The sequence below is a fragment of the Spermophilus citellus genome (assembly GCF_964194105.1).
Source record: "Spermophilus citellus genome assembly, chromosome: 2".
NCBI lineage: Eukaryota > Metazoa > Chordata > Mammalia > Rodentia > Sciuridae > Spermophilus > Spermophilus citellus.
The window spans coordinates 7,910,564-7,934,892 of NC_138183.1; the positions used below are offsets into that span (position 1 = coordinate 7,910,564).

The 24,329-nt window shown below is 53.5% G+C and overlaps 2 protein-coding genes across 6 annotated transcripts in view; one reads left to right on the forward strand and one right to left on the reverse strand.

The window, feature by feature from the left end:
* ENG (endoglin) overlaps positions 1 to 6,295 on the forward strand; it is a 31,660-nt gene extending 25,365 nt beyond the window's left edge. For both annotated transcript variants that reach the window (XM_081278955.1, XM_081278956.1), the window contains 7 exons: positions 1,896 to 2,033; positions 2,225 to 2,263; positions 2,666 to 2,782; positions 3,128 to 3,379; positions 4,258 to 4,312; positions 5,258 to 5,359; positions 5,489 to 6,295. In XM_081278955.1, the coding sequence (XP_081135081.1) occupies positions 1,896 to 2,033; positions 2,225 to 2,263; positions 2,666 to 2,782; positions 3,128 to 3,379; positions 4,258 to 4,312; positions 5,258 to 5,359; positions 5,489 to 5,613 (828 nt within the window). In that variant the 3' untranslated portion in view covers positions 5,614 to 6,295. The remainder of the gene's footprint in view (positions 1 to 1,895; positions 2,034 to 2,224; positions 2,264 to 2,665; positions 2,783 to 3,127; positions 3,380 to 4,257; positions 4,313 to 5,257; positions 5,360 to 5,488) is intronic.
* A 147-nt stretch (positions 6,296 to 6,442) lies between these two features.
* FPGS (folylpolyglutamate synthase) lies at positions 6,443 to 22,899 on the reverse strand. Of its 4 annotated transcripts, none has more exons than XM_081278960.1 (15): positions 22,597 to 22,899; positions 13,358 to 13,456; positions 13,206 to 13,259; positions 13,058 to 13,122; positions 11,542 to 11,656; positions 11,359 to 11,436; positions 11,169 to 11,230; positions 10,967 to 11,069; positions 10,583 to 10,660; positions 10,182 to 10,329; positions 10,001 to 10,090; positions 9,156 to 9,306; positions 8,974 to 9,049; positions 8,193 to 8,259; positions 6,443 to 7,714 (listed from the first exon to the last, which is right to left on the reverse strand). In XM_081278960.1, the coding sequence occupies exons 1-15, from the start codon at positions 22,717 to 22,719 to the stop codon at positions 7,305 to 7,307; spliced, it is 1,719 nt and encodes a 572-aa protein (XP_081135086.1). In that variant the 5' UTR covers positions 22,720 to 22,899; the 3' UTR covers positions 6,443 to 7,304. The 4 variants fall into 4 exon arrangements, with proteins under 4 accessions (XP_081135086.1, XP_081135084.1, XP_081135085.1 ...); XM_081278958.1 differs by having other exon boundaries at positions 13,358 to 13,486; positions 22,597 to 22,898; XM_081278959.1 differs by lacking the exon at positions 22,597 to 22,899 and adding an exon at positions 14,629 to 15,467.
* Positions 22,900 to 24,329: the final 1,430 nt, after the last annotated feature.

Consider the following 24,329-nt stretch of genomic DNA (forward strand, 5'->3'; position numbering starts at 1 on the left):
CTGGGTACTGGCGTTTGAACCCAGGGGCACTTCACCACTGAGTCACATCCTCAGTCCTTTTTATTTTTTATTTTGAGACAGGGTCTCACTACGTTGCTGAGGATCTTGTTAAATTGCCCAGGCTGCCTTGAACTTGATCTTCCTTCCATCAGGCTCCTTAGTCACTGGGATCAAGGGCATACAACCGGGCTGGGGATGTGGCTCAAGCGATAGCGTGCTCTCCTGGCATGCTTGTGGCCCGGGTTTGATCCTCAGCACCACATACAAACAAAGATGCTGTGTCCGCCGAAAAGTAAAAAATAAATATTAAAAATTCTCTCTCTTTAAAAAAAAAAAAAGGCATACAGCCCCAAGCCCAGCTGTCTTAACCCTTTCTTCTGATTTGTAAATATTCTTTATATTTTGGCTAGTGGGGCTTTTTATTCTGTTTTGCTTTCAGTGCTAGGGATGGAACTCAGGGTCTGACATGTACTCAGCACGCGCTCCACCACTCAGCTACACCCCCAGCCCCCATTGCAATGCTATTTAACTTTTTGGACATTTTTAAAAAATTGGGCAGGGACAGTGGCACACACCTGTAATCCTAGCCAGTTAGGAGGCTGAGGTAGGAGGATCTCAAGTTCAAGATGAATCTGGACAACTTAATGAGACCCTGTCTCAAAATAAAATCAAAAGCTGGGGATATAGCTCAGTGGTAGAGCATGAGCTTAGTTAGCATGCACGAGCCCTTAGTTTCAATCCCTAATATCTATCTCTCTCTCTCTCTCTCTCTCTCTCTCTCTCTCTCACACACACACACACACACACACACAAATATGCACATTTTCTTTAAGGCCATAGAGGTGAAACACCTGTGGAAGGGTCTAAACAGATTCATCCTAAACCCAGAGCCCACTGCCTTCTCATTGACTTGGGAATGTGGCCCATGAAGGTTTGATTTCAGGCCCATGTGATGCTGAAACTTCCCTGAGAGCCATCTCACCTGGGAGGCTAAGGTGGCCCCAGGGAGCTGGGACTCAGAAGCAATCAGAGGCAGTCCTTGAGGAGTGGATGTAGGTTTGTGGGTTAGCTGGACTCAGCTGCCCACTCAACTCTGAGACTCTGAGAATCTCTGATCCTATGAGGGTGACAGAAATTCTAGCGTTTGATACTTCCTAGATGGGTTGGCAAACTCTGGCCTGTTGATTGTGTAAACAAGGTTTTATTGGAACACAGACACAGTCAGTCATTTACAGCTACTCTCAGGCTATGAGAACAAAGCTGGGTGATTAAAAAAAAGCTGGGCGATTACAACAAAGACCATATGCCCCCCCCTGAGATATTTACTGTCAGGTCCTTTATAGGAAAAGTTTGCACACCCCAGATCTGAAGGTGCATTCTGCCGCTAGGGTCTGCATGCCCCGGGGTGTGAGCGATGATTATACGTGGACCCCTAATGAACGGTTTTAGTTTAAAACTTACATTAAAATAAAAATATTAATGAAGGAAATCAGACTCTTGAAGTCACAGATATTATTGCTTAGTACAAGGTGGAGTCCAAAAAGAAAGAAGTTCAATGGGGCTGGGGATGTGGCTCAAGCGGTAGCGTGCTCGCCTGGCATGCGTGCGGCCCGGGTTCGATCCTCAGCACCACATACCAACAAAGATGTTGTGTCCACCGAGAACTAAAAAATAAATATTAAAAAATTCTCTCTCTCTCTCTCTCTCCTCTCTCACTCTCTCTTAAAAAAAAAAAAAGTTCAAGAAAAGTTTTGTCTTAAATGGTTCAGGATGATGAGGTCGCACAGAGGGGAGAGGAGCAGAGGGCCTGGGGATTGGGACTGCTGAGCCATGAGCAGTCCTTGGTGCTGGCAGTCAGCCTGGGCCTCCTGACAGTGCCACCCTCCCTGGCCCAGGCTCTCAGGTGCACCATCACAGGCCTGACCTTCTGGGACCCCAGCTGCAAGGCTGAGGACAGCGCTGATCAGCTCGTCTTGCGCAGCACCTACTCCAGCTGTGGCATGGAGGTGACCACACACGTGATCAGCAATGAGGTAGGACGGGGCCAGAAAGGTGTCCCTGCAACTGTCCCCCAGTGCTCCAGGCTGAGGGGTGTTTGGGGGAACAAGGTCTGGCACTCGGTGGCACAGGTGCAGTTTGGCCACATCCATAAGATGGGTGTGTCGTGTGGGAGACCCTCTGGGTCCTTTCCGGTTCTAAATAGCTCCTTGCTCTGACTCTGCAGGTGGTGGTCAATTTCCTATCCGGCTTATCACCACTTCGGGTAAGATGGATGGTCACTATGCTGCCACCTGGTCGAGGGAGGGTCTGGTGCTGGGGGCTGGGGCCATGATCTTGTCAACCCAGGTGTTTCCAGTGTGCCTCAGTCTCCCCTTCTGTACACGGGAGATGCTGTGTGGGTTATGCCGTCAGCCTCTCAGGTCGGAGGGTCCTAGCACGCCCTGGCTGTGTGGCTGTGGGCAAATCATTCAACTTAAGGAGATCCTGTCTCAAAATAAAACATAAAAAAGGGCTGGGGATGTGACTCAGTGGTGGAGTGGCCCTGGGTTCAGTCCCCAGTATGAAAGAAGCTGGTAAGGAGGCCACAAGAGGACTGCTGCCAGCCCACCCCTCCTTCCTGGTGGTGCCACCCACCTGACCAAGTCTCCCTCCTGTGCTCCCACAGAAAAAGGTGCAGTGCATCAACACAGATGGCCTCTCCTTCCGGCTGGGCCTCTACCTCAGCCCACACTTCCTCCAGGCCTCCAGCACCATCGAGCTGGGGCAGCAGGGCTTTGTGCAGGTATTAGGTGGGCCCAGTTACTCCCCAAGTCCTCCGGATTCCTAGGACTTCCATGCCTTTCTTTCCAACATTGCTACAGAAAAGACCAGAATTAAACTTCCAGAGGAGGGAGCTGGCCTGAGGGCTCAGGAGGGAGCTGGCCTGAGGGCTCGGGAGGGACAGATAGGGATGGTATTGTTCTCAGTCACTGATTGGATGTCACCCTTCTATTTGCTCCAGGCAGACCCTGTCTGTCCTACTGTGAGGAATCAGGGGTGGGAACTCTGCCTTCTGGCTATTTCCAAAGAACAGAGGTGGAGGGTCAAGAAGAGCTGCCCACACCCTTCCCCCCACCTCTCTATGCAGGTGGGCATGTCCCCATTGATCCCTGAGGTCGTGCTTCAGCTTGACAGCTGCCACCTAGACTTGGGGCCTGAGGCAGACACCGTGGAACTCATCCAGGGCCGGGCAGCCAAGGGCAGCTGTGTGAGCATGCTGTCCCCCAGCCCTGAGGGTGACCTACGCTTCAGCTTCCTCCTCCGTGTCTACATGGTGCCCACACCCACAGCTGGCACCCTCAGTTGCACTGTGGCCCTGCGTCCCAGGACCTGGTCCCAGGTGAGTGGAGCCTGGTCCAGGCCGGCTTCAACAGTGGCTTCCAGCTCTGGCAGGGATGTGGCCGTACAGGGGGATGTGGGACCACCTAGTGAGGGGCAGAGCCAGAGTCATGCTTGTGGTCTGACAGCCGGGCTCTGGGGGCACTTGCTGCCACCTACAGCCTTCTGGTGGGATCGCTTTGTCTTGGGCAGAATCTGCAGCTCCAGCTTCCATCTGTCCATTTTCCTTCTGTCCGCAGGTCCATTCATCAATAATCCCACTGTCCCACCCAGACACCTGTCCTTCCCCCAGCTATCTACCCACCCATGTGGTATGATCACCAAAGTGATCCCAATGGACGGGGCCCTAGGAAAGGAGGACACAAAATCCTCACTTTCTGCCTTTGCTGGTGCCAACGCTTCATGGTCCAGTGAATCTTTGCTCTCAGGCACTCAGTGCTGGACACATTTTCAGGGTCACCCCAGCTCTTTACGTGCAAAGTTCCTCACTATCAAAAACTGCCCTGGTTGTATGAGGCTGGGGGGTCTTTGGGGCTGCCCCTAAGTGGGCCTTTCCCTCTGGCCAGCAAGCCTGGGCCTCCGAGCTGCTCATCGCCTGGCTCATCGAGGTGTGTGCAAGGGTAACGGGCGCCCCACGGTGCCCACAGGCGTCAGGGGCTGCAGGGACTCATAGGAAAGTCCCTGGCAGGACTGTGGCTTGATGCCATCCCCCAGCGGATCCCCAGGCTCGCCCGCCAGCTCCCAGCTGGACCGTGGTGGAGGCAGGACTCACAGTCAGGGCTTTAGGCTGGGCTGTGACAGCCAGGGGCGCAGAGCCAGGGAGAGAAGGACGCTGCCTCCCAAAGCCTGCGCCACACTCCTCTCTCCCCTCCCCCTCAGGAAGTCCACAAGACTGTCTCCATGCGCCTGAGCATCGTCAGCCCTGGCCCGCCTGGTGAGTTCCCCTGGGTCTCTCTGGGGTTTGCTCGGTTAGCTGAGTGGGAATCAGGGGACAGCTGAAGGATCTCAGGTAAGAAGCCCCGGAAAGGGGCAGAGTCCCCAGAGTCCCAGTGGCCGGAATATCACACTGTAGGCTGCATCTTGACGGAGCCTCTGCTGTGACCACCCTGTGGAACAACACTGCAGGCCTCTGGCTCCTGCCCAGGGCTCTTCTCCACCCCCTTGGTCACTGGCTAACCTTGCTGAGGGGCGGGGCCTGCTGGATGGAACATGAGGCACTGTGAGGGGTACTGGCCTTCTTGCTTCCTTGAGGCTCCCAGTGTGGGAGACACCTCTTCAGTCCAGTGCCCTCCAGTTTCTTCACTAGCTCCCCCAGAGGTGGCAGGCACCTGTCATCCAGGAAGGGTGGTCCCCCAGCCCACAGCCAGGACCAAAAAAGCAGGGCAAATGCTCCCCTGCACAGATGGAAAGTCAGAGGCTCGAGGGGAGGCTGCCTGGCCTGTGGTTACAAGAGACAAGAGGGTGGAAGGACTGAGGCTTGGGACAACTCCTACAGAGCTGAAGTGCCCTGGGAGGTGCTCTGGCCTGTTCCTAGCTGGCATAGGGCTCAGAGAGGGGCAGAGGCTGAAGAAAGGTCACTCTGTAGGGCTGGACAGGCTCTGGAGCCCGAGGCCCTTCTCATTCTTTGATGACTGTACCATCCTTACTCCCCAGTAATGCCTCTGCCAGGCTTCGGAGGCTGAGGCATGGCCCAGTAGGCCTGGCTGGCTGCGCCCTCTGGGTGGAGGGTCAGAGCTTAGTGCTGGGAATGGGTGTGGCCAGCCCATCTGCTGAATGAAGAGGTCAGGGTCAGTGGCAGAGCCAGAACTAGCACCCAAACCCCTGCTCCTGGCCAGCGCAACAGGGTGGGGTTGGGCTGACCACTGCTTTGGTCCTTTAGGCAAAGGCCTGGTCCTGTCCACCGTGCTGGGCATCACCTTTGGCGCCTTCCTCATCGGGGCCCTGCTCACCGCGGCGCTCTGGTACATCTACTCGCACACGCGTGAGTATCCCAGGCCCCCGCAGGGAGCACCCAGGGCCCCCACCACCACCTGGGGCAGCCCGGCAAAGCCTCAGAGGGAGTGGGGAGCCCTGGCCGGGGCCCTGACCTCCGCCCCTGCCCCGCCCCCAGGTCCCCCCAGCAAGCGGGAGCCCGTGGTGGCGGTGGCTGCCCCGGCCTCCTCTGAGAGCAGCAGCACCAACCACAGCATCGGGAGCACCCAGAGCACCCCCTGCTCCACCAGCAGCATGGCGTAGCCCCCAGCCCGGAACCCTGGGCGCCCCCTGCCGGACAGACTGAGCAGCCACCAGCTGGGAACCACTGGCCACCACCTCTCCCCAGGACCCCAGTGCCTCCACTCAACTGAGGACGGAGCATGCTCTCTGCACCGGCCCTGCCCGCCCTCCTCTCAGGGGCCTGCTGCCAGCGGGGGCACCGACTTGGAACACCATGGGGTCCCCCCACCCCATTCCACAGAACCTCCAAACCCAGGGGCTCTGCGACACAGCTGCCCAGGACCACAGAGGACGAGAGGACTGCCTCGTACGTCCACACTGCTGACAGAAACTCCAGTCCCAGCCATTTAACCTGGATGCTGCGCTGGCGAACTGTGCCGGGGCCCAGCCGCCCAGGCCAACAGCACCTCCGCCAGGGGAAGGAAAAGGGGTCCAGCCCAAGGCCCCCTTGACCTGGTGCCCGTGGCCTCCACACCTGAACTGGTACAACTTTGGTGGGGGAAACAGAAGCCAAGAGGCGCCCGGTCTGAGAGTCCAGAGGGCAGCAAGAATAGTGGGGTGAGGGAGCCTAGCTCCCCCGACCACTGCCACATGGTGACCCCCTCCCGGCCACTGGACAGGCAGCAGGTGGAGAGTGGCCAGGCTGCTTGTCCTGGGCTCACCCCTGTATATTCACCATCAATAAATCAGACCTGAAACCCGTGCTGGGCTGGGCTGGGCAAAGGGGAGGGGCCTCTGGAACAATGAGGGGGGGCAGCGTAGAGTAGTGCTGCCCACTAGGATTAGGATGGCATGGTGGCAAATGTGGCATCTTGAGCAGTAGCAGGTGGCCAGGGCACAGCGGGTTTGATTGAAAGTCCCCTCTGCCACTCATTTGGTGGCACAGCCTTGGGATCGAGGCTTCAAGAGACCAAACACCAGGAGGTGCCATGCCACTTGCTCTGGGTTCAGGACACAAGCCCCCGACAACTCTGGGCTCTAACCCTGGATCTGCTGCTTACTGGCTGTGTGACTGTGGGCAGCTCCCATAGCTTCTTGGAGCCAGCCAGTCCCTCATCAACAAACCGAGTACGCCTCCTAGTTCACATGGTCTTCGCAAGGGCTACAAAGCAGTACCTGGCATGTGGCCCATGAATGTCAGTCCAGGCTTCTCACAGACAGGCCACCTGAGGCTCAGACGCAGAGAACTTAGGCCACTGACCCTGGGCTCCCTCTACACAATCTGGTTCCTACAGCAGCTATAGCCCCACACCCCTGGCATCTGATGAAGGAACAAGGTTTTTCCATTAAAAAAAATTGACAGGGTTTAATTCACTCCAGCCATGCTCTTTCCCAGGGTGCCCAAGGCAGGGGTTCTCTCCTTCTCCAGAGGCCCTGGGAGAAGGAAAGATAGTGCCCAGCCCCAAGCAGAACCCTAAGCATGGCCAGGCAACTCACTCCATGAGCTGAGTCTGAGCCAGGAGGCAGGTGGGGTGGCAGGGAAATGGGCTGAGCTGCAGGCCTCCTACAACCGTTGGGGCCCTGGAAGCCCTGCTGTCCTGGCTGCAAGCAAGGTACAGGACCCCAGGGACAGGACATTCCCACTCCAACACCCACAGCCTGGGTTAGTCTCCGAATCAGGAAAGCAGAAATCAAAAGGCACCTGGTGTAAGTTCATGGTGCTAAGCTGGGGCAGGTATGGGAGGCTCCCACCCCCAACCCCACCACCTTGGCTACTGGGACAAGGAGGGCTCCAGCAGCTTCAGGACACCTCCCACAAGGTGCAGGCTGCCCGTGACCAGCACGTGGATCGCAGTAGCCTCACGGAGCACACTGGCCCCGTTGCTTGCCGTGGGGTGGGCAAGGAGGCCCCTCGGGAGGCTGGGTGGCTGGAAGACGGGGTCCCGGTCTTGGCTGATCCACTGCAAGGCATGGGAGATGCAGCTGAAGACCAGGGAGCTGGAGCTGCAGGGCCGCGGGCCGCGTGGGGCCAGCCGCAGGGGTGCCAGGCCGCCAGGCTCCAGGCTGGAGGGCCGCCAGAGGTCCCGGCGGGCCTGCTCCTCATCCAGGCAGCTCCAGTGCTGCTGGTGTTGGAGGCAGCGGAGCAGCACCTGGTCCAATGTCACCGTGAAGTTCTGCTGGTCTGTGGGGTACAGAGTCAGGCATATCAGTGAAGGGGACAGGGACGGGGAGTGGGGAATGAGACAGAAGAAAGAGGCAGGTATGCGGTGTGCACCTCAGTTTAGCATCAGGCTCAGTACGTCACATCAACAGACTCTGCTGGTGGCCCCCACAGCAGACACGTGAGGGGGCGGAGTCTCGGGCCATTTCAACAACTTGCCTGAGGCCTGGGAGCCAGCCAGAGGCTCCCGCCCACTAAGCTCAGTCTCTCCCAGGGCGGGCCTCACCACCCTCCTCACTCAGTCTCTCCCGGGGCCTCACCACCCTCCTAGGCAATGGATGTCCGGGAGGCCTGGTTAAAAAATACAGATTCCAGAACTCTCCCCAGCTTGACGCAGGGCCTGGGATCTGCATTTTTTACAACAGTATTTCAAACTATTTAAAAACATGATGCCCCTAACCCCCGCCCACCCTCGGGGACCACATCTTTCCCCTCTCACCTGCATTGTCTGTGGATGCCACCTCGGTCAGGTTGGGGCAGAAGACAGCATAGTCAAACTGGCAGGGCTTGAAGACCAAGGGAAAGACATGGTGTCACACTCCTGAGGGGACATCACCCACCCTGACCTCCACATGCCACCCAAGCTCTCTCAAGGCACTGCCCCTCCCTGAACTAGACTGACAGTGCAGAAGCCCAGCCATGGCACCAGCCCACTCGCCTCTGCTTCCAGGTACCTGTCTGGCCTCTGGGTTGGTGACAAGGGTACCACCTACTGCGCAGATGGGGGAGGGAGGATTGGGCAGAAACTTGCTTAAGGTCGCCCAGCTAGGGAGCAGGCCCCAAATCCAGAGGAAAGAGCTTACACAAATAGACAAGGTTCTGGACATGAACAGCCCCAGCTCCTGGGTCTGTGAAATGGGAGATGACCCCTAAGAGCCACTTCAGCCCTGATAGGCTGGGGTCCCCAAACACAGGCGGTATCTTAGTGGCAACCCGATTTCATGGAGAGGCATGTTGAGGCTCAGGAAAATGCCACTTCTTGTCCAGGGTCACATGCCAGTGACTAACAGGGCATGGCATGTGAGTGCAGAGCGTGCACCTTTAACCACCATGTGGCCCTCCCCGAACCCTGGCCAAGTCCGACTCCCCAGAGTGCCTCGTGTTTGCACTTGACCCTCAGTACAATTCAGGGGAAAGCGAACGGAGCTGAGGAGATCCAGGTTCCCACAGCGAGAACCAGGGCTGCTGGGCTGCTGGCCACCCCCCACCTGGCCCCTCACCTGCAGCAGCTTCAGTAGGGCTGCGGGGTCCCTGTCGCCAGTGGAGTTGAAGAGCAAGACCCGCACCTCAGGCCCACTGCACCAGGGGAAAGGAACCAGACCAAGGTCAGAACAGCACCTCCAGTCCCTTCTTTGTGGTCCGGCCCCAGCCCTGCCCAAGGGCCCGCCCCTGCCGTCCTCACCAGCTGGGCCTCTCACTGCGCTGCAGGGCCTGGCGAAACCAACGCACGCAGGCCTGCACACTGCTGGTGGTGTGCGCCCCGTCCAGGTACCAGGTGAGGGGCCCCCGCCGCAGCACTTGCGTCCGGCCTGGCCACTCAGTGTCCCGAAGCCCTGGTAGAGGCAGGCAGTGCTTGGGATCCTCTCCCACCCTAGTCCTCAGCTCTGCGCAAACTCCAAGCACACTGTCCCTACAGGCTGCCAATGCTAAGGGGCATCAACCCAAGAGCTTCTTACGGGTGCTAGTTGTTGGGTTTGAGGCTTAGCCTGCCTCACCTGGTGGAACCTTCCAGGCCACCCTGAGAAGGGGCTGCCATCATACACTAGCTCCACCTGACAGCTGGAGAGCCCTGAGCTCTCAGTGCCAGGGCGGGGCTAGGCTGTGATCCGAGATCTGTTCCAGCACTGTCACTAACCCCTGACAGCCAGCCGGGCACAGTGGGTATGTTGAAACCTATGCATTGAGGGCTTCTGGGAAGACAAGAAGCAGATGGCCTGATGATGACAATGACAGGGGCAGTAGCTACCACTGGCTGGGCACTTCTCCCACATCTTCCAGGCCCTGGGCTCAGCACCTTACTGATGTCACCTCAGCAAATCCTCACAACAGGCCCGGCTGTGGGTCCTGTCATCGTCATTTGGCAGATGGGAAACTGGGGCTCAGACAGATTCGTGAACTCAAGGTCAGGGAGATACAGACCCTTAGGCACCCTCTCAAAGTGACCTCCCAAACAGGAAGCCAAAAGAAACATCTGAAGGGGCACAAAGACGCGTGGTGGTCCTGGCTGGGCAGGAAGGTCCGACTCACCGTGCCGCATGTGGGATGTGGGCTGGAACACGGGTGCCAGGGGCAGCGGCCATGGCACACTTGGCCTGGACACCTTCAGCTTCCCGACGTCTGTGGAGTGTGTGAGGCCCACCATGCTCAGGACCCTCAGAGGCAGGCTCCCATGACTGCCCCCCACCTGCCCACTCGCCAGGCCACTCACCCTGGTGGTCCCGCCACTGCAGCCAGCAGTGCGCCAGCTGCAAAGCCAAGGCCGCGTTGGACCGCTGGTGCTCTCCCTCCAAGCCCAGGGTCAGTGGCTGCCCCCCTTCCTCCAGGGCTTCCAGTGGAGGGCACAGGTAAAGAGGACACTGCAGGGAGATGGGCGGCAGGCGGTCAGCAGAGCTGCCACCGCCACCTTGAGCAGAAAGCCCTCCCACGCCCATCTATCAGAGCCCATGGGGCCCTGCTCCAGAACCCAGAGATGTTCCAGGGGACAGCAGCTGCAGGGCTGGGCAGCTCCCGCACTGCAGGGACAAGCACGCTGAGGTCCCCAGGAGAAAGTGCCTCTCCAGCCAGCCCAGACCCTCCCCACCCACCACCGCCCCATCCAGTCCCACTCACTGAGATCTGCTGGGCTCGATCCCTCAGCACAGCCAGGGGACCCTCTGGCTGGAGCACGGTGAAGGCAGGGACGCCATGCTGCGTGGGCCAGGAAGAGTGAGATGGGCGGCCGGGGTCCTCCACCCTTCCCTCTCTGGGCCCCACAGATCTGGGTCTGAACCACCACTCAGCCTCTCGTCCCTTGTGTTTCAATGGGGAGACTGAGGCCAGAGAAGGGCACAACCTGCTCCACACTGTGAAGGCAGGACAAGAACCCAGACCCTGCTCATGGCCAGGACCTTGTCCTGAGTCAGGACACAAAGGCCTGTCCCAGCCCCACTCCTCTAAACCTGGGGCCAGGGCCAGGCCCCCATGTACTTCCCTGCCCCCAGCCTGCCTGATCACCTTAAATATGCCCCCTTTCTGCCATGCAATCTTCTCCACTGTGTCCCCCAGAAGGCTGGTGTGGTCGATGCCGAGAGAGGACACTCCACACACCACAGGTTTCCTGCAGAAGACAAAAAGGTCAGGACGCCCCACCCTGAGCCACTGGGCAGCAGAAGGCCTGGTTCCTAGACCCATTCCAGTCCATAGGCGCTGCCTTCACCTGATGATGTTGGTGCAGTCGTAAGCCCCGCCGATGCCCACCTCCACCACTGCCAGGTCCACCTGCAGAAAACCAGATGGCAATGGCAGGAGTAGCAGGTACACCGATGTCATCTAGAACCAGGAGTCCCAGCCTACTGAGGTCCTGTCCCCAGTGCCTCAGATCCAGTGTTCTGGGAGTGAGCACACACCTTCTCTTGGAGAAAGACGTGGAAGGCCATGAGTGTGAGGAAGCGGAAGTAGGCGGGCATGGAGACACAGCTGCCATCCTGTGGCACAGAAACGCATTAGGGTCCGGGCCCCCACAGCCCCTGCTCTGGGATGATGGGGTCTTAGAATGTGCAGCACCCCCTACCCCACCCTGGCATGGGCACCTTGGTCTTCTCCAGCTGGTGATAGAGGCGCCAGAAGTGCTTGGTGAAGAGCTCAGGGCTGATGGGCTGCCCGTTGATGCGGATCCGCTCACGCACCTGCACCAGGTGGGGAGAGCTGCCGGGAGACGGGTCATCGGGACTCCCTTTCCAAGCCCCAGGGCCTTCCCCTGCCCTGCAGTCAAACTTGTCTTTGGAAAGACACATCTGACCAAGTCACTCCCCTGCTGAATATCCTCCCAATGCTCCTGATGCCCTCAAGAGAGACCCAGCTCCTCGCACATCCTCTCAGGCTGATGTCCTGGTCCCTAGGCCTCACCTCTCCCTGCCCCTGGGCTTCTCCCTGTGCCCCACTCCCTCTGGGCTGTTTTTAGTCCCTCCAGCCCCCATCCTCCCCTTTCTATCTCCAGGCCCTTGCACTGCACTCCCCGCATCATGACCTGGCCCACCCTACATCACAGGTCTCAAGTAAGACACCCCCTTCAGCGGGAGGGAAAGGCCCCTCACTCTCATCATGGTCTAGCCTGTTCTGAGGGCTCCAAAAATCCCCTGCTCTCCCCATCACACACCAATCAGTCACTCTGCTAACACATGTCTATTTTTCTGCCCTCAAGGACAAGGCCCATTCTTTTGTGTTTATGCCACATCTCTGGGTGGCCACAAAGACACATGGACCCAAGCCAACAGTTAAGGCTTCTACCCAAAAATATTATTTTAGAAGACAGATCATTGCCTTATATGTAAGTGTCACATAACAACATTTCGGCCAACGGATGGAACACATAATCCTGTAAGATTACATCACGTAGTGATATCACATCTTAGTTGTATAAGTATTGTTTGGCTTGGCTCTGGAGTATCCCCCCAAAAGCTAAGGTGTTGAAAGCATAGTGCCCAGAACAGAAAGGTTCAGAAGCAGGGCTTTTAGGTAATGATAAAATCATGAGGGCTCTGACCTCATCAGAAGATTAATCCATTTACTGGATTAATCCACTGATAGGTGAATGGACTACTGGAAGGCAGGACCTAGTTGGAAGAAGTATATCAAGGGGTGTGCCTGCTCTTTCTCTCTCTCAGCTTCCTGGCTTCCAAGAGCTGACAGCTTTCCTACACCTCGCCCTTCTACCATGATGTTCTCCCTCGCTCAGGCCCAGAGCAATGAAGTTAGATGACTGTGAACTAAACCTTGAGTGAAAATAAACTTTTCCTTCTCTCAGTTGTTCTTGTCAGGTATTTTGGTCATTCTGATGGAACACTGACTAACATAAGTCTATCCGTGATGTTTGTGCAACAAAACTGCCTAATGACACTTCTCAGCACATCACTAAATGATGTGGCTGGATTTGAATCGCCAAATACCCTCTCATACTGAGCCCTTCTCTCCATTTCTTTTTTTCCTTTCCGCCCCGACCCTCCCTCACTGTGGCATTGGGGATTGAATCCGGGGCCTTGCAGCTGACCTCACTCTGGTTCCACAGCCCCCAGAGAGCTAGGAGACACAACCCTCCCAACTCAGTACCTAAAGAATCCTGTCTTCAGGCCATAATTCCGGAGGATATGTTCAGTGAAGGCACAGGTGGAGCCCTGGAAAGAAAAGGTGTTACGTGGACAGGCCCTACTCCACCAGCCTACCAAGTGGACATTGACCCATGGGTCCTGCCCCTCACCTTCCCCTTGGTCCCAGTGACATGTATGATATTCAGTTGGTCCAAGTCCTCCACCTGGAACAGAGAGATGAGGTCCCCACCTCAGCCACGGCATTCTCAGGCAGACTGGGGGTGGGGGTGTCAAGAGTAGTCACAGGCTTTTCCTTCATTACCTGCAACCCACTCCGTGCCAGGTACACCTCCATGGCTTCCAGCTGTGTCTGTGGATCACCCCGTTCACGCTTCACCTGCTCCAGGTAGCTGGCATTGGTCTGCAGGGTGTTGAGCATGCGCACGGCATCCTGGTAACCACAGTCCCCAGGTAGCAGATTAAGGTTCACTAAGGGTTCTTAGGGACACAGGCACCCAGCATACCAGTGACCAAGCCAGGGTACTAGGCCTACCAAGACAGCCCTTCTGCCCCAGCCTATAGGTTAAGCAATGGGGAGAGAGCAGTGGCATCTTTCCAACTCTGGCAAAGATGGGAGCTTGCAGCAGTTCAACCCCACCCAGGGAGTGCCAGGCAGAGAGGGCGGCAAGACTAACGGAACCAGCTGTGCTTCCTGCTCTGGCTCCCAGGACCTTATCCACTGGGTCTTCACCCTCATACTTGGCCCTTATGAGGCTTGGCCCTCATTCCCTCCACCACCATACTGGCTCCTGGTTCTGGCTCAGGCCAGAACCACATGCTAGGATCTTAGAATTCTGGAACTCCTGGAGGAGTTAGATTCTACATCTAATCCTGAGGACTCTGGGGTTCCACATTCTGACCCAGAGCACAGCTGCCTGAAGCAACCAGGTGGAGAAGAGCAGGGTCTTCCATCAGAAGGGCCAGGTAGATTCCACATCTGGAGAAGCCACAGGGCATGGGGAGTAGGAGTACTGTTTATTTCCCCTCAGGCCTCAGATCCGTGACTCTTGCCCTCGAGGCTTCGTGGGTAGGATGGAGGCCCCATTCCCCTCAAACCAGTGCCACCAGCCTGCCTGGCCTCAGGTTCTGGTCTCTGGTCACCAGGTCCTGGCACAGCACCCGCATATGTTTTCTGTGTTCCTGATTCTTGGGCCCTCCACGGCCCCTGATTCCTGCTCGCCCCACCATTCCAGGCCCTCGGGTCCCTAATTTTCTGAATCCGGGAGACAGCGCCCCCATACTCCCGAATTCCGTCCCCCAGCGCCCCCAGCACTGATGGCGCAGACTGGGGGGGGGGTGCTGTTATTCCTGAGACCAATCGTGCCTCTGGATCTCTTGATCTTATCACCAACGTCCCTTCCCTCTCTACTGGGGGACACTAACAGCCTAAGAATTCCCAAATCCGGAGCCCAACTTCCTGTTCCCTGTCCCCGCCCCCGGAGTCCCCCGTCCTAAGCTGCCGGTTTCCCCAAAGCTGGCGGAGTCCGGCCCACGTGTCACTGCGCCCCCGCCCCCCGCCGGCCCCCCAGATACCTGATACTCCATGCCGGGCTCCTGCGGCGCAGGCCGCGCGCTCAACTCCCGAGGCGCCGCGCCCTCGGGCGTTGCACCACGCGCAGGCACAGCTGCCAGGGACAGAGCCGCGCGCAGGTGGCTCCGCGCCCACCACATAGTCCCGGTGCGCGGGAGAGTTAGGCCGGGCGGGAAACGCCCGCCCCGCCCTGACGCGCCCCTGCCCTCGGCCAATCAGCGCCGCCCAAGACCTCCTCTGCACCAATAGGAATCGGCGCCTTCCCCTGAGCCGTCCTGGTGGGGGGGGCAGGACCCCGAGCGCCCGGCAGCTCCGAGTGCTTCCGAGGCGCGCTCCCCTCGTGGCCTTTCGTTTAAAGGGATATGCACTCCTTTAGTCACCACCCTCCGTAGGACCCTGCCGCACGTCCCAAAATAGCCAGTCCCTGTCAGCGCCCTCAGCCTCTGCTCCCGGCCCGGATCGAGTGACAGAGCTGGCGGACACCTTGTGGAGGTCACCGAATTCCGATCCCGAAAAGCCCCGACTCGGGGCAGGCACCGGGGATGCGACCTCTGGCCTCGGGAATGTGACAGTCAAAGCCCGGGCTTCTACCCTCTCGGAGCCCCTAACCGACCCTGAGGGGCTTGGGAAGGCTTCCTGGAGGAAGCGACGTCCCAGCTGAAGCCTATGGGGTGGGGGGAGAGACTTCCAGGCAAAGAGGGGAGCCGTGTATGAAAAGCAAAGATCAAAGAGAAAACTGGGCGCTTTCACCTGGCTGCTCCCAGTACCGGGACGCCGGATTTACTGCGGAGTCTCAGCGCCATAAAGAATTTGGATTAAATTTGATGGCATTAAAATGGTTTTGTGGAGGAAGGACATGATCGGATTTGTACTTGGGAAGCGCCCTGGGGCTGTGTTATTGTATGGAGAATGGATTTGAGGGGCATGGGGGAGGGGGTTAAGCAGTAATGAGGAGGCTCCCCATTTGTGCTAGCATGAAAAAGTGTCATCGTGAGATCCTTAATGACAGCTGAGGCTCAGAAAGGGAGAGGGGGTGCTGCACTAGGGAAAATCCCTGGATAAAAGGCCATCCTTCAAATTACTGATGGGATCTCGGTACCGCTGTCCTCTCTCCCCCTTTCCTGCATTGGGGTAAATATTTATCAGAAACTGCTTTGAAATAAGCAAGTGATGTTGGGGAAGAGTCCATCATTAGCCGGACTTCTGCTCTTGGCACACTGCTGGCACCCCCAGGTCTCTGTGGAGAGAGGTGCTTTCCTATCTTAGTTTCCTTCTTGTTTAATCATTGAAACTTTATACATATACATGCATATTATTTAGTAGTTGTATAAACATAATAAGAAGCTTTAAGCGCTTTTCTTTTGCTTATCTGTCCCCCAAACAAACACTTCCTTCTTGAGTAATCCCAACTGACAGCCAAGCATGTGCATCCCACAATTTTCTATGCTCTTGAAATCACAAACACACTAGATATTTTTAGGACCTTGATGCAATATTTTGATTCCTCTTAATTTTCTTATTCAACAATAATCTTTTTTTATGTGTTTTTTTTAAGAGAGAGTGAGAGAGGAGAGAGAGTGTGAGAGAGGAGAGAGAGTGTGAGAGAGAATTTTAATATTTATTTATTTATTCTTTTTTAGTTCTCGGCGGACACAACATCTTTGTTGGTATATGGTGCTGAGGATCGAACCCGGGCCGCACGCATGCCAGGCGAGCGCGCTACCGCCTGAGCCACATCCCCAGCCCTCAACAATAATCTTATAGGGAATCTTCTAGACATGTATTGGACCAGAACGTGCTCTAAACACCATGGACCCAATTGCTCATTCCATCCTCAGATCAACCCAATAACACAAATCCTAGCATCTTCATCATCCTTGCTACACAGGTGAGGAAACAGAGGCACAAGAAGTATAGTCACTCTGCAATCTGCATTTGGGGTAAAATTGGGGGTTCATAACCCACTTCAATCTAATGTATGAAATATGATATGTCAAGAGCTTTGTAATGGTGTGAACAATCAATAAAAAATAAAATTAAAAAAAAAAAAGAAGTATAGTCACTTGCTTAAGTGACAAAATCAAGATTTGAATTCTGGCCCCAGGCTTCCAAGGACCAGAAATTATTCTCAGTCTCTATACCTCTCTCCTCTGCCTCTCTGGGGACACTGCAAGTTCAGTGTCTTTAATGGCTGTCTGGCCTTCCTAGGAGCACCCCCAACTTGGCTGAGAAGAGCATTCCCTCTGTGGTGGGGCTTTGAAGCTATGACTAGGCATCTGCATCCAGACACTTTTTTTTCTAAGAGTCAGATTGCATGGAATGGGAGTGTTGGGTCCAGGATGTTTGTATTGCTTTCCCCCAATGTAGGAACCTGCATCCCACCAGCTGTGTGTGAGGAGGATCCCAGGCCACTGGGTGGAGAGTCCAACCTCATGGTTTCTCTGTATTTCCCTGGCTGTAGTGAATTTGAGCATCTTTTGATGTGTCTATTTCAGTAAATGGCCTCATTCATCTTTGGCCCTTTTTCCTTTTTATCTTTTTAATTTTATTTTTTTTTTTAGTTGTTGATGGACCTTTATGTTATTTATTTATATGCGATGCTGAGAATTGAAACCAATGCCTCACACATGCCAGGCAAGTGCTTTACCACTGAGCCACAGCCCCTGGCCCTTTTTTCCAACATCTGTCAATTATAAAAACATTTACTGGATCCAACATAGTAAAGAACACCTGTAATCCCAGCAATCCCAGGGATTTTGAGGCAAAAGAATAGCAAGTCAAGGTCAGTCTCAAGCAACATATCGAGATCCTATCTCAAAACAAACAAACAAACAGAATATATAAGGGTTCTGATTGTAGCTCAGTGATAGAGCACTTGTCTAACATGTGCAAGGTGCTGGGTTCAATCCTTAGTACAGCAAAAATTAAATGAATAAGTAAGTAAAATCACAGATATTAGTGTCAGTTCTGTCCTCGGTAGGGCAAGTATTTTTTGTAGAACTACAAAGTCTGAAGGAGGTGACATTGAACCTTTAGACCATTCCTCCAAGAATGAGATGCTAGGAACAGATGTCCTCTTCTGTGGCAAGGTAGAAGGTCCCCCTTGTCAGCATTCCTTTCCTTTTCCTTTTCTTTCTTTCTTTCTTTTTTTTTTTTTTTTTTTTTTTTTTTTTTTTTTTTTTTTAGGGATTGAACACAGCGGTGCTCTACCACTGAGCCACATCCTCAGCCCTTTAAAAAATTAAAAAAAAATTTTTTTAGTTGTAAATGGACACTATACCTTTATTTTATTTATTTATTTTAATGTGATGCTGAGTATCAAATCCAGTGCCTATGTGTTTAGGCAAGCATTTTACCACTGAACTACAACCCCAGCCCACTTTTTTTTTTTTTTTATTTTGATACAGGGTCTCTGTAAATCACTGAGGCTAATCTCCAACTTGCAATCCTCCTACCTCAGCCTCCCAAGTCACTGAGATTACAGGTGCACACCATCATACCCTCTCTACATTCCCAACTCTGATGTTTAATTTCTTTTCCCTCTGCCTTGAGCAAAGTCTGGATCAGGGCTTCTCTAGAGCAGGTGAATTTACAGAGCCAATGATTTGACTCCTTGAGCTACAGATCTCAGCCCTGCTTGGAAACAAGTAGACATAGGGGACAAGAAACAGCACTGAAAATTCTGGAGATCCAAACTGATCATCCCAGTTTTTCAGGGAAATTATAAGTGAAGGCCAAGGCCTTGGGCAGGTAGATCGCCTGTCCTGTGAACCCCTGTATCCCATAGTTTCTGAGAATGAGTTTCAGAGTGATGCTTGGAATTTTGTTTGTGCTGTACTGGGGATTGAACCTTGGGTTTTAATTTTGAGACACTGTCTCGATAAGTTGCCCGGGCTGGCCTCAAACTTGTGATCCTCCTACCTCAGCCTCCCAAATTGCTGGGATTATAGGTGTGCACCACTTGCCCAGCAATGCTGAGAAACATTCAAGTGTCAAAATTTAAGGGTGAGAAGTGGGGTATAATGGATTTCTATTCTTTTCCTTATTAAAACTTTTTATTTTGTATTTCAGTTCTAATATTTTTGCAGTATAACACATCATATCAAACAAAGTTCCAGAAAGGTGTACACAAGAAAAACACCTCCTCCCCAGGAGCCCAAGTGCTCGCATCCTGATTCCTTCCCCAAAAGCAATCAATGTTATCAGTCTTGTGATCTTTCCAGAGATATTTTATGCATTTACAAGCAATTAAAATATATGTTAATTTTCCTTTTATGCTCATATATAGCATCAGGCTATGTATAGGTGAGTCTGCACTGTACATATTCCATAACCCCCCCCTTTTTTTTTTGGTATCAGGAATTGAACCTGGGGAACTTAATTACTGAGCTACATCCCCAGCCCATTTTAGTTGTTGATGGATCTTTATTTATATTTGGTGCTGAGAATTGAACCCAGTGCCTCACACATGCCAGGCAAGTGCTCTACCACTGAGCCACAGTCCAGCCCCCCAGCCCATTTTTATTTTTTAGTTTGACACAGAGTCTCATAAATTCCTTAGGGCCTTGCAAAATTGCTGAGGCTGGCCTTGAACTTGCAATCCTCCTGATCTGCTGGGAATACAAGTGTGGGCTACTATGCTCGGCCCATAACCCCTTTTTCCCCTTCCTTTCATGGTGCTGGGATCATGCTAGGCAAGTGCTCTCTTGCTGAGCTACATCCCTAGCCCTCTACAACCCTTATCCAGGACCTCATTTTTTTGTTGTTGTTTTTGGTAGTTAGGGTACAAGGGGTTGAACTCAGGGGCACTCAACCACTGAGTCACATTTCATTTAGAGACAGGGTCTCACTGAGTTGACTGAGTTGCTTAGTGCCTTGTGTTGCTAAGGCTAACGTCTGCCTCAGCCTCCTGCGCTGCTGGGATTAGAGGCACACATCACCACACCTGGCAGGATCTCATTCTGAACTGTGTTAGTATACAAGAGCTACCTCGCTGACTGATTTGTGTTTCTGAAGCCGCCAGTTCTCCATGGTGTGGAAATACTATTGCATGTCCAGCTGGTCCCCCATGAGTGGATGCTCAGGTTATTTTCAATGTTTTGCCATCAAGGGTTCAGCACATAACTTTACCCTCACTGTTTCTTGCAGCCAAAGGATGAGTTCCAAGAAGCTGGGTCAAAGGTTATTGTACTTGACATTTCTATACACAGTGCCACATTATCCTCTCGAGAGTGGGTGCCCCTCTGGCAGGGTACAAGCCAGCAGTTTCCTCACATCCTATTGACACAGACTGTGCTTACCAATGGAATGGTAAGGAGGGGTGGTACCAGGGACTGAACCAGGGATGCTTAACTACTCGGCCACATCCCCAGCCCTTTTTATTTTTTATTTAGAGACAGGGTCTTGCTGAATTGCTGAGGCTGGCTTTGAACTTTTGATCCTCCTGCCTCAGCCTCCCAAGCCTCTGGGATTACAGGCATGTGCCACTGTGCCACTGCACTGTGCCCCAGTTCATTTTTGAGACAGGATCTCACTAAACTACCCAGGGTGGCCTTGAACTTGCAATCCATTGCCTCAGCCTAGACTAGGTAGACTAGATTATAGACACGTGCCACATGCCTGGCTTCTTTGTAACTTTTGGATTTTGAACTTTGTGGTGGTATTGCCATTTCTAAATAAATTTTAAAAGAGTGTTATCGCTTGCCTAGCATGCGTGAGGCACTAGATTCGATTCTCAGCACCACATACAAATAAATGAAATAAAGGTCCATCAAAAAAAAAAAAAAAAAAGAATGTTATGAGCATGCCTGTAATTCCAGCAATTTGGGATCAGGCTGGGCAATTTAGCTAGACCCTGCCTAAAAAAAAAAAAAAAAAAAAAAAAGGGTGGGGGTGGTGGCTGGGGTTGTGGCTCAGCAGTATAGCACTCACCTAGCACATTCGAGGTGCTGGGTTTGATCCTCAGCACCACATAAAAATAAATAAATATTGTATCAAACTACAACAAAAAAATAATATTTAAAAAAAGGCTGGGGAGTTAGCTCAGTGGTCAAGCGCCCCCTGGACTTACTTCCCATAATGCAAAAAAAAAAAAAAAAAAAAGAAAAAAAAACAATGAAAAGTGTTATGAATTATGATTTAAAAATGCTGGAGCCTGGGAACATAGTTCAATGGTAGAGCACGTGTCTAGCATATGCAAGGCATTGGGTTCAATCCCCAACAACAACAAAACAAAACATTGTTCATAGAGCAAGTCTAGTGATGACTAGTATGGATATTACTCTTTAAAATAATTATAATTTAGGAAACAGCTGGGAAGTATTCTCTAAAAGATTACAGTGATTAGCTCTGGGTAGTAAGACTAGAGATGACTATTTTTTTTTGTGCTCCCTTTGTCCAAGTACCAAAAAAAAAAAAAAAAAAAAAAAAACAACTCTCAGGTCTCCTCCATGCCAAGTGCTAAACCTTAGCACAACTCCCCCATTTTATAGGTGAGGAAACAAAACCAGAGAGGAATCACCTGCTAAGGTCACAGCTGGCAAGTGGCAGAGCAAAGATTCAGCTTAAATCCAGCTCTGGTTGATTTGGGTGGGCCCTGATCCCAGTCCTCTAATCAAGCTGGGGCTCCCTGGCTACTGTTATTTATTTTTTTTTTAAGATTTCTTTTTTAGTTGTAGATGGACACAATACATTTATTTATTTATTTATTTATTTATTTATTTATTTATTTATTTATTTATTTATTTATGTGGTGCTGAGGATTGAACCCAGTGCCTCACGCAGGTGAGGCAAGCCACCCACCACTGAGCCACCACCCCAGCCCCTCCCTGGCTACTGTTTTTGAGTTCTCTCTGGATTGCACTGGGCTGAGACTGTCAAACCCATCAATTCATTTAATCCTCATGCTGTCCCTCAAGGGAAGGGTGTATTCTGAGATCCATTTCTCAAGGCAGACAAAAAGGGCCTAATAGCAAGAGTGGCTTAGTCACTTAGAGAATCTAACATCAGGCGCCAAGCTCCACCCCCACGTCAATCCTGGTCCTTGCTCCCATCTGGCCTGTGCCTTGGAAGGTGACTAGGGTCACCTGGTCAACAGGGTCTTGAGCTGGCTTTTACTTGAGGGAGACCCCATGGCTGGTGAGAAGCCCCCGGGGTGCATCCTCAGTTCTCCCTCCCTGGCTGAGGGAGGCAGAGCCCTAGTGCCAAGAATGATCCATCATGTGTCCCTGGGTGTCAGTTCACCTCTCTGGGGCTCTACAGTGAGGAGGTATGGATGGCCTCAAATGGCTCCACTCCCAAACCCTGGCCATCTGGGGCTGCCCCTCCTCCACTACCCCTTTGGGGGATGCTGGGTGAGCCCCAACACTGCAGTTCACAGCCAGAGCTTCACTTGGGGTTGCAGCCCTGAGAGGAGACAGGTGCTCTCTCACGGTCCCCTCCTACCCAGGAGAAAGAGGCTGGGTGAGCTGTCTGGTGTCAGGATATGAATTCTGACCTCCCCTCGGGGGCCCCTGAAGCCCAGCCTGAGCTGCCAGCCCAGTCGGTCTCTGCCCGAGCTGAGCAGAAAGCCCAAAGGTGGCTGTCCAGCTCCCATCCCAGGCGCCTCGTCTCAGAGCCCCAGACCCCCATGTGTCAAGCCATCCCCACCTCCAAGGACTGCACTGAGGCTGGATGAGGAAGCACAGAGCCCAGAGAACAGCGCCAGGGCTGTGCCCTTGGGCCCAGCAAAGTCCAGTAATCTCCAAATGGCCGAGTCCTGACCTCCTGTCAAAAAGCACAGGAAATAATGGCCCCACTCTCCGGAAACCTCTCCCTCAAGTTTCCCCAAGCACATTTTAGCTGTCCCCACTTTCCAGCCCAGGCCCCCCCTGGGCCTGCAGTCGTTGAACCCCTGAGCGATATTTACACCCACCGTCCACGGGAGGCACGCCAGCAAGGGGAGGCGCCTTGCCAGGTCACTGCTCGCCTACCTGGAAGGAGGCAGTTTTGACTGCTGAAGGACCTCCAGATGAGCTCTGCCACTCCATGCTCACTTCCCACCAGAACTTCTCAGCCATCGGCCAAGACACAGGCAGAAACCTGGCACCTGTCATCCCTTGGTTTCCTGCTCTCCTCCCAGAGTGGGGGGTACTCGCAGGTATAAACCCCTCTGCCAGGCCACCTCCGAAGGGCGGCAGCAGGGACTGTGAGCCCAGCTAAGCCAGAGAGGGGAAGGCAAGCTGGGAGACTCCCAAGGCCTCCCCTGTCCTGATGGGCCTGGGACAGAAGTTCTGGCCTTTCCAGCCTGCAGGGAGGGGTTCCTGCCCTCATCCTGGAATCAGCCCAGGGACATCCCAGCCGGGACTGGCTGTTTTCCTGACTGCAGAATCTCAGTTAAATAATAACTGGGCAGAGGTTAAAGGTGTGCAGCAGGAGGAGGGGAGGTGGGTTGGGGAGAGATGAGGGCGGGAAGGTTGGTCTATCTGGGAGACCTCCAGACCTTGGCGTGGAGCTGGGCTCTGACCCGCCTCTCTTCCTCGTCACAGCTCACCTCCTCTTTGTGAGGGCCCATTTTGCTCTGGCCCTGCCAGGCTAGGATGGGACACAGGTCCAGCAAGGATACAGGGTGCCCCTGACTTAACAGACCAAGTCAACTGGAGGAGTCCTTCTTTCACCATGTTGGTCCAAAAAAGCCAGAACACAAAACTCAGTCCCAGAATGCAGGGCATGGCGACATTAAGAGCACCTGCAAGTGATACTTGTCCACAATGGAATATAACTCAGCCAGTAAGAAGAATGAAATTACGGCATTTGCTGATAAATGGATGGAACTGGAGACTATGGTGCTAAGTGAAATAATCCAATCCCCCAAAACCAAAGGCGTCTCTGATATGCAGATGGTGACTCACAATCAGCAGATGTGTGTGTGTGTGGGGGAGGTTCACTGGATTGGAGGGCGGAGTTGGAGGAAGGGAGGGGGATAGGAATGGGAAAGATAGCAGAATGAATCGGAGGTCACTTTCCTGTGTTCATATATGAATATGTGACCACTGTAACTCCACTCCCTGTACAACCACAAGAATCGGAAGTTATACTCCAATGTCAAAACACACTCCACAGTCATGTATAACTAAAAAAATTAAAATTTTAAAAATAACATTTTATTATCCTTAAGCAAAAAATAAAGAGCACCTGCAAATGAGCTGGCAAAAAGCCTTCACAGCCAGCCACCTCCCAGCAAGATGCAGGAGAGCGGCTGTGTGCTGGAATAGCCCCAGGAGGCCCGTGGAGGGCACACTTGTATTCTGAGTCACACATCTCCTTCCACAGATGGGGGCAGCACCCATGTCATATGCCAAACCAGTGTCTGGGCTCCAGCAGCCCCAGCTCCTCCCAGCCATTAAGAGGTGGACCCTGGGGAGAAGGACTGGGAGAGAACTTGGAGCCAGCAGCTCCAGGGCCCAGGGCCTACTGTTTAAAAATGCGGTTTATTGCCAGAGTGAAAACACTAACAGACGCCGGAGGGCAGAACCACCTGTCCCCACAGGTCTCTGAAGACTTCGTAGCTCCTGCAACTCTATCACCCAACCCCCCAGTTCCCTTGGGATTTCTGCTCCCATGTTGCTCTGACCGTTGCCCCAATCCTTTTCCCTCCTCCTCCTCCACTATTTTGTTCTGCACAGAATTTACTCCATCAGACTAGTCTGGACCCGTAAGAATGCGA